Source organism: Hippocampus comes, unplaced genomic scaffold (assembly GCF_001891065.2).
Source record: "Hippocampus comes isolate QL1 unplaced genomic scaffold, H_comes_QL1_v1.1 scaffold85, whole genome shotgun sequence".
NCBI classification, from domain to species: Eukaryota; Metazoa; Chordata; class Actinopteri; order Syngnathiformes; family Syngnathidae; genus Hippocampus; species Hippocampus comes.
In genome coordinates, this window is record NW_017805540.1 from 1,526,352 (window position 1) to 1,535,843 (window position 9,492).

At 41.1% G+C, this 9,492-nt stretch overlaps 1 protein-coding gene across 1 annotated transcript in view; it reads left to right on the forward strand.

Annotated features, from left to right (window-relative positions):
• Positions 1-9,492, forward strand: part of LOC109521171 (laminin subunit alpha-3-like) — a 52,621-nt gene that overhangs the window by 41,363 nt on the left and 1,766 nt on the right. The window contains exons 58-71 of the mRNA XM_019878831.1: positions 39-166; positions 1,158-1,299; positions 1,514-1,609; positions 1,693-1,850; positions 1,928-2,045; positions 2,781-2,921; positions 3,011-3,141; positions 4,292-4,426; positions 4,504-4,624; positions 7,654-7,790; positions 8,090-8,270; positions 8,409-8,567; positions 8,645-8,810; positions 8,987-9,132. Of these exons, the coding sequence (XP_019734390.1) occupies positions 39-166; positions 1,158-1,299; positions 1,514-1,609; positions 1,693-1,850; positions 1,928-2,045; positions 2,781-2,921; positions 3,011-3,141; positions 4,292-4,426; positions 4,504-4,624; positions 7,654-7,790; positions 8,090-8,270; positions 8,409-8,567; positions 8,645-8,810; positions 8,987-9,132 (1,959 nt within the window). The remainder of the gene's footprint in view (positions 1-38; positions 167-1,157; positions 1,300-1,513; positions 1,610-1,692; positions 1,851-1,927; positions 2,046-2,780; positions 2,922-3,010; positions 3,142-4,291; positions 4,427-4,503; positions 4,625-7,653; positions 7,791-8,089; positions 8,271-8,408; positions 8,568-8,644; positions 8,811-8,986; positions 9,133-9,492) is intronic.

Here is a 9,492-nt window from a genome sequence, read left to right on the forward strand (position 1 = left end):
CTTTTCGTTTTCTCTTTCCATCTGTGGCTCCTCCCCAGCCGCCGGCGCCTCTCAACTATCCCATGTACAAAGGCTGCATCGAGATGTCCTACTTGAACGACAGAGTTGTCAGCTTGTATCATTTCCTGCGCAAAGACAACATCAACGTCGAGTCTCCATGCAAGAGGTTGGTCCCTGTTTGTGTACAACTTCCTCCTATCTCACAATTTGGTAAATTAGCTATTTTTTCCACACGATTGCATGGTTTTAACCAATTGAAAGTGATGAAAATGGCTTGCGCTCTTTGCCAATGTGATGTTAATACATGCCGTTTTGGGGGTCTCCTCAAAAGTGATCATTTTGGACGTACGAGAATTTCGCCTGACGCGAGTGATATACAAAGTTCAATTTTAAGATTTGGTTTGATTTTCGCCTTTGGTTTGGTTCCAGGTCTAACTGCCACCACCACCACCACCATTATAATACTTTTATAAACTTCAGTATAAAGACGTTTTTTTTTTGCGGTTTTTTGCATTTAGCATTGTGTAAAACGGATTTAACCACTGGCCAGAGTAGCACGTACACACAATAAACATTTTGTCTTCACGTTATGTAATTTTAAAGAAGCCATTCTCTCAATTGTACACAAGATTATTTTATTTTATGTTTGACATTTCCAATACTTTTTAATGAACATACACATATTGGCAAAAATCAAATGCTCCATATTTTACTGGCATTTTTTCAATTTAGAAAAAGTAATGACATATTGGCGATGTCCCCACAAAAAATCAAATGCTCCACATTTTACTGGCATTTTTTCAATTTAGAAAAAGTAATAAAAATATTTTTGCTTTTAGTTGATAGAATTCCATGACATGTAAAATGCAGAATAATACATTTGTATTATTATTATTATTGTTATTATTATTATCACTAGTAGTACTAGTCGTACATACGTTAATTTTATTGTCTATACAACAAACAGGGTTGATTAATCCGAGGACATTTCTAATTTCCAATATCTTGGTCGGAATCCACATATTGCTCATGTTCAAATTTCAGTGTCATTTTTTAAATTAAAAGGGAACCAAAACCTTTTTTTTTCCACTTTTAATCTCCGATTAATTAAAAAAAACTAAATAAATAAAAAATGCGGATTGCTTTCTTGTGCACAGGTATGTTTCTCCAGTGGGCTTTTACTGCGAGGGCACCGGGTATGGCCGCGTGAATATCGACAAGAGCGCAGCATTACTCCTCATCGGCATGTCCATCCTGACACATTCAGAAAATGGGCTGCTCTTGTACATTGGAAGCGAGGTAAGGTGCCACACTTTTTTTTTCTCTTCTTCTATCTACATGGCCGAAAAAGATTTTGATACAGCCTTACAATATGAGCTTCAAAACTTCAGAATATTATGAGTATTATATTTATGATTTGCGAACCACGTGATTAGAATTTTCATGGGGGTGACAGAAAATGACCTCCAATGTTGGAATGACCCCCAACCTTCTCCTTTCTTCCCCGCCAAAGGACAATTACTTCACCGTGACAATGGAGAAGGGTGTTGTCCACCTGCGGAGCAACTTGCTATCACAGCCTGCCACAAATAACGTGAAAACATTCCCGGTAAGGCAAAGCTTCGTTACTTGCCGACATTGTCATTATAATAGTTAGTGACGTACTTTTTTTTTTCATGTTTTATTTTCCAGAAACCCGACTGGGTGGACATACTCATCATTATAACCAACAAGGGGAAGTTTACAGTCCGCATAGCCAATAAAGAGGTGGCCACGGCCCAAGCCCAGTTCACCACCGTTGATTTTAAAGATTATTATATTGGCGGTGCGCCCCTAGAAATGCGGGAAAAGTACGTACATCCGATTCTTGCTTCTCGCTACATGGAAGTGAACTTGGCGTCAAGCTAACTCGGCTTTCTGCTGACAGGCATAACATCACCATGCAAGCCTTCAAAGGCTGCTTGAACAACGTGAAGCTCAACCATAACTTCCGACCCATCGACGAGAAAGTGGGCATCAGCAAAGGTTGTCCCAAAGATTCCTTGGTAAGCCACTTTGGATTTAAACCTCAAGGACCACATTTTAATACAGTTTTTTTAATATAACATGGCATGTGAAATATGTAAAATAAGATCCACGAATAGAAACAAAAACACCTAATAAATACATGTAAAGTTTGTAAAAATTATTTGAATCAATCACCCTGATTTTGATGCTTATTTTTGATTATTAGGTTGATTGTATATGGAGGAATTATTTTACGTGAACCAATTCTTGAAAGTGTGAGATCAATAATAAATAATACATTTCAAATTTTGCTGCATGTTTTGAATCGGACAAACTGCACCATCTGGTGGATTAATATAAAAATACAAAATTGAAAGTCAGTACAGTACAGGGGATTTTTGCTTTACCAAGTTAAGTTCCCACCACTTAATGCAGCGAAGTTTACGACAAAGCGACAATCACGCACAAGTCATGTAACAATTGCATATTTTGAGTACGGTAATCTATGCCATCAATATACAACAAACCGTTTAAAAACAGGCGATACGCGATTGTGTCTTCATGTGCTGCGTAAAGACATATCATTTCTGTAACAAGGTACAAAAACAAAGCGGCATGCTTCGACTGAGAAAAATCAGTGTGTATATAATCGAAATGCCCAAAAGACTTGACATAAATAAGCCCGTGTGGAATAAAATGATAAATTGTATGCTTGGTATTGTCTTTTACTGAATTCTGTGTGCTGATCACTGGGCGGGCTCGTTCTCGTGCAGACTTCTCGCAAAGCGGAGTTCAACCCGGGAAGCTACCTGTCGGCGGATCTGTCGGACTTCAGCCTGGCCAACGACGTCGCGGTCTCGCTGGGCTTCATGAGCACCGACAACGACGGCATCCTCCTGCAATCGAAAAAAGCCGTCAGTCGCTGAAATCGGAATCAAGATGTCACATTGCCTTCAAATCGGTCATTCACAATTTGTTCTTTCCCTCCTTTTCGTTCATCCAGTCAAACGGCATCCATCTGGCTTTAGAAAACGGCAACGTGATTGTATCTTTTAACAACAAGCAGTGGATTTCCAACAAGAAATACAACGATGGCCACTGGCATTATGTGACTGTGTACAGAAAAGCTGGCAGGTATGAAATATAAGATAAGATAAGATAAGAAAACCTTTATTAGTCTCGCAATGGAGAAATTCCCAATTCACAGCAGCAAAGTTATGAATGGAAGAAGTAGAACAACAAAATATAGGAGCTGCTGGAAAGGCAGCCACTCACGCGGCGCCATCTTGAAGTCAAAATCACAAAAATAACACAACACAACACATAGGACACAGATAGTCGTGCAATCTTCACCACTTTCCTGCATACACTTTGTTGTTATGAAGTTAATCCACAGCAGTTTGGAAGTTTATTGTAAAAATAGAAGCGGCCCGGTGGTCCAGTGCGTCGACCTCATAGTGCAGAGGTCATGGGTTCCATCCCGGCTCCGGCTCCCCTGTGTGGAGTTTGCATGTTCTCCCCGGGCCTGCGTGGGTTTTCTTCGGATACTCCGGTTTCCTCCCACATTCCAAAAACATTCATGGCAGGCTGATTGAACACTCTAAATTGTCCCGAGGTGTGAGTGTGAGCGCGGATGGTTGTTCGTCTGTGTGTGCCCTGTGATTGGCTAGCAACCATTTCAGGGTGTCCTCTGACTCCAGCACCCTCCGCGACGCTTGTGAGGATAAAGCAGATCGGAAAATGGATGGATGGATAAAATAACTCCTTAAAATTGCAGATTATTTCATTTTTGGGGGGGGGGGGGTGCACCTAAAGTGTGCGTGTAGATACGGTGGTGACTCTCTCTGGTACTGCTTTTCAAAAAGAAAAGTGACTAAAGCAGAAAAGTTCAAATCCAAAATTTAACCAATAAAGCAAAAAAAGAAAAAGTAGTACTGTATTACTTTTGTATTATAGATTTGGCGACCTCTAGTGGCATTTTCGGAAAGAGCAAAAAAAATTGGCAAGTGTTTTTCATGAATAATTTAACCGTCATTTACTCCTTGAAATTTATAACGTTCTTTTCATGACACACAAGTGTGATTGGGTAAGACCAGTAGACAATCAATGTACTTAAAAAATATATCCGGATCCAGATGATTATATTTTGTGCAACCACCTGACGAAATAAAATTGAGTAAATTCAAGACACCATTTTTTTTTTTTTTACAGCGTAGGTGTCCTGCTTTGACACGCTAAATCGAAGCTAACCCACATTAAAGGGTGTTTTGATCGCTCCTCACAGATTGGAGATGCTGATTGATGACGACGACAACGGCGTGGAGAAGAGCGGAAGCGTCTCTGTGCCCGACTCAGGGGGCTCCGTGATTTTGGGACGAGACAAGTTCAAAGGCTGCATCTCCAACCTCTACACCAGACGGTGATTGCCGTTGGCGAGTCGCGTCGGCTGTGCCCCGTTGCGTGTTTTTAACGGCGTGTTTCTTTTTATACCCACAGGCCCAGCCATCGGTACAAGCCTGAGGACTTCACCGACTTCAAGTCGTCCGGAGACGTCCTGGTGGACGTGTGCACCCCCGACAGTCCTGTCCAACAGATGCTCTCTCATATGCCCAAAAAGGTGAGCGTTGCTCTTGCGCTCTGTCAACTTGCATTTCTACACAAATATCGATTCACAAAGCTTGTGGCTTTGCAAATCGAACTGTAAAAATTGTAAATATTGAACAGGTTCAACTTTTACGATTGTCAGGGAGAAGGATATTAGTTTGGAGCTTAAATCGAAGAAAGTGCTAAAATTCACCTCAGTTATCGGTTCACCAACATGAAATTTGGGAGGCATATCAGTCTTGAAAAAAGAGTGGAATGCATTGCGCTCATTAGTCCGAAACTAAATGATATAATAACGGAATTCTTGTGCGCATTTTGGCCAAGATGGTAGGAGTGGAATGTCTGAAAATGAAAGCAGATGAGTTAAGTCAACAACAGTGAGTCAATATGCACCAAAAATCCATAATAGCATTTTAAGAAGTTTCTGTGTGAACCTTCGTTTATCGCAGAGTATACGTACGTTCCAGAGCCACCGACCCACCCCTACCACATGCTTTAAGCACATTCTAAACAAATTTAAGGACCCTCGCCCAAAACTAATTGCAATTACAAAATGTATCAAAAATCGTGTACATGAATGTTTCGGGACTGAACCCTGCTGCCAATAGTGAAAATCCGTCCCCTAGAAAAAGTGTGTAATTGCTTACGGAGGACATGTACTACTTTTGTCTCAATGAAACTCTTTCATTGGAACCAAGAAGCCACTGGAAAATGCTAAAGCCTGATCTAAAAAAGAAAAAAACAGCAAATAGTTGAGTTTTCAGTTAATACCCATGGATAGATTTCCCTCAAAATCAATCAGTTCTACATGTGAGCGACTGGGTGTGAGCTGTGGCTCACAGCAGCTCCTGCATGAGCGTGCTCATTGTCTAGATTTAGTATTTTCTTGTTTTAATTTTCCTGGCCATCATTTTTATGGCAGCCATTTTCGGCAGCACACATCAACACCAGCATTTGCGCCGTCGAGTTGCGCATAACGGGCAAAATTCCTGTTCTATTGGGCCCATCCCAGGTGCTTACGGCTGTCGAAATGTCTGCCTTGATGTGGGTGGCTCACAGCTGCTCCTCCATGAGCGTGCTCATTGTCTATATTTAGTATTTTCTTGTTTTAATTTTCCTGGCCATGATTTTTATGGCAGCCATTTTCAGCAGCACACATCAACACCAGCGTTTGCGCCGTCGAGTTGCGCATAATGGGCAAAATTCCTGTTCTTTTGGGCCCATCCCTGGTGCTTACGGCTGTCGAAATGTCTGCCTTGATGTGTTTGACTGACTTTGTTTTGCTGCCTTATTTCCAGAGATGAACGAGAAGGAGGAGCCAAAAGACCTGCTGACAAGAGTCTAACCCTAACATTGTACCACACTTCTTCCCTTTGTTGTCATTCATTTAATAAAAGCAACACATTGCATGAACCTATGGATCTTCATAACTCATTCCTAATATAATAAATATTCAACGTGATGTTTTATTTTTATTTTTTCAGATGTTCCTATGCCTAAACGACACTTATAAATAACAAGCCTGACTGAAATCATCTCATTGTCTCTTTCTTCCATGTTAACAGTAACATACAAGTACTCCATCAATGCAAATCATTTACTAGTTCGATTATAAGTATGAGTGCAGATATTAACATGGTTCACGTGCCTGACTTGTGCAGGTAGTTTGGGTTCAATTACCTCTTAGTGATGACAAGATTGGGGTATTGAAAATGGATGGATGAATATGAAGTAAACGATTGAGTTTCTCATATCATAACTCCTCATCACCCTCATGTGACCATAACCCAATTTTTATTTGTATTTTTTTCTGGGCACACAAGCCCCCCCCCCACCCCCACCCCCCAATATAAATTATCAAATATTTTCAGAATCTGCATCATCCTAAAAAATAAAAATGTTTCGAAGCATTTACGTTTTGATTAAGTAACAATATATGACAGGCTTGCTAGTAATGTTCAGATAGGGTTCAGATATTTTGCTTATAAATGCTTTTGAATCCCAAGCGGGTAAAGATATCCGATTTCAGTGTGTCTTCTTGACCCACATGGATTGAACTGCGTAAACTTGACAGATATGATCCGTAATGGTGGATTAACATCGCAGATCATCGTGGTGTGAAACACGAGCTGCTATCTGCTGGAAATAACAAAAATAAACATTCCTGGGTTCCTTAAAGTCGATTCTTTTTGGGACTTCCAAGGCTGGAATATTATATTACCCGATGTTGTTCTCTTTGCATCATTTGCTTTGGACCTCCCATACAAAATAGAACATGAAAAGAAGTTAGAAGTTTGAAGCAGTTTTGCCATTTTTTTCGACTGGATTTAACACAGTCAAAGCAGGGATGAGATCACAATTGTTTATACATACAGCACACACACACACACACACACACACACACACGATACATATAGATAGATATATAGATATAGATAGATATATAGATAGATATAGACATTTATATTTGTTTCATATAACTAATCTTATACAACTAATATAACTATTAAAATTTTAAAAACGGTTAAAAAAGAGATGCAAGTGCAACTGAATTGAAACTTTCCACTTTAGAATATCAACAATAATCAACATACAGTATGAATCAAATCATCTTTTATTGGAGAGATGTATTTTTGAAGCGAATAGCACATTTACAGAATTAACAAATTCAAATGCATGGAAGAGGACATCAAAAAAGTCATTGCGTCACCCCCTCTCTCTCTCTGTGTATATATATATATATATATATATATATATATATACACACTGTATTACAAACACACTTTTTTTTTTACTTGATGTTCATCAATCCATCCATTTTGATGATTTAAATCAAAATACATATTTTTCAAGAGTCATACCCTAGACTTCAATATTTGGTGTTTGTTGTCGTGAAAATGTATAATACTACAGTATGTAAGATCACCTTGCAACCGTTGTACTGATTGCAGGACATCCCAGCAGGCCGCATTGACAGGAAAGCCGTTTGTCGATTTCTTAAAAGGGCCAGCTTTGATTGGAGTCTTTCTGCTTTTGTTGAAGGAGGCGGCGATGTCGCGTGTGATGAACGAGAGCGCGTCTCCGTGCACGTTACCGGGCCTGGTGGCAGACGCGTATCACATGGGGGGGCCCGTGAGCCGCTTGAGCTACAGCCTGCCGCTCCAGGTGCTGCAGCCCAGGTGAGTCCCTTGGCAATGAGATCTGAGGCAGCTGTGTTAAAATTGTTTTCATCTTTCATCACAGTTACAATAAGTGTGAGACACAGATTGTTCACAGTTGATGTGTGCATTGCGATTGCCTGGCAACCAATTCAGGGTGTGTCCCACCCACTGCCCGGAGTCGGCTGGGATAGGCTGCAGCACGCCCGCAACCCTTGTGACGATAAGCAGCTCAGATAATGGATGGGTCCCCTTCGGACCCAGAGCCCGTTTGGCAATTTTTGACCCAGCAGTCACTGTTCGTCATTCTTTCCCTCTAGGCCGCACTTCTCTCTGGACATCCGGACTCGATCCCCAGATGGCCTGTTGTTCTTCGCTGCAACCAGAGGAGGGAACTCTCACCTGGCTCTGTACATGTCCAAAGGGAGAATCAGACTGTCTGTGGATAAATACAATGAGATCTTGAACAGGGAGAAGTACAACGATGGAAAGTGGCATTCGGTGAGTGGACATCCAAAATGACGTTTTGAATCTTAATCAGAATAGCTTAGCCTTGTTATTACCCAGACACACCTGACGCTCCACTGCACAACAACGGGTCTCATGTGTACGTAAAATGTCATGACGTACTTCCTGCAGGTGATGTTCAGTTTGGAGAAGAAGAAATTCCGCCTTGTGGTGGATGGGATACGAGCGCAGGACGGTCAGCTGAGCGCGGCGGACGTGGCCTCCATGAAGTACTTCATGTCGCCTGTGTTCTTGGGCAGTGCCCCGGACTACCTCCACAAAGAGTTGAAGGTACAGAATAACATCAAGATTACACATTTCGAGTCAAATACTCTTGTTTTTGGTTTTGCACTTTTTGTTACTTGTAGTCCAAGAACCTCCCAAAGCAAAGCGTGTCCGGCTGCGTGCGCCAATTTAAAATGAACGGAGCGGCCATGCTGAATCCATCCGCAAACCACGGAGCCGGCCCCTGTTTCGAGGGCCACACTCAGAGGGGGGCCTACTTCTCGGGGAACGGAGCGCACGTCGTCATCAGTGAGAGCTCGCTAATCAGCCCTGTGTGATATGTCATCATGCAGTCCAAACTGCAATACATCTCAAATCAAGTCATACACTCACTCCATAGAATCTAATCAATCTGAATTCAAACAAAGAATCTCACTCAATTAGTTCACAGCTATCAAATCATGACTCCTTCTTTGGACTTCCAGATGACTCCTTCGCCGTGGGATCCAGTTTTGAGCTTCTGTTTAACGTTCGCCCAAGGACGCCAACTGGACTCCTGCTGCACGTTGGCGATTCTAGCGGCGCTCAACAAGCTCAACATTATGTCAGTATTTACCTGCTCAGAGGAGAGGTGAGGACGGACTGACAATACTGAGTACTTGGACAAAAAAAAAAAAAGGAAGATTTTTATCTTTTTAGTGCACCAGTCACAGCATGGGTACAGTATATGCTAGGACAGTGGTCCTTAACCTTTTTAGAGTTACCGAACCCAACCAGTTAATATGCACATTCACCGAACCCTTCATGAGTGAAAAATAAATATATATATTTTTTTACAAATTCAAGATATTAAAAAAAAAACACATTTATTAAAAACAGAAAAAAAGTAAATACAATTTCAAGAGATAAGTATACTTTTCTTTTTTTTTTTTTTAATTGACGTACTATCACAACAGTCACACGTTGCCTACTAAGCGAACTAATTTTCCCA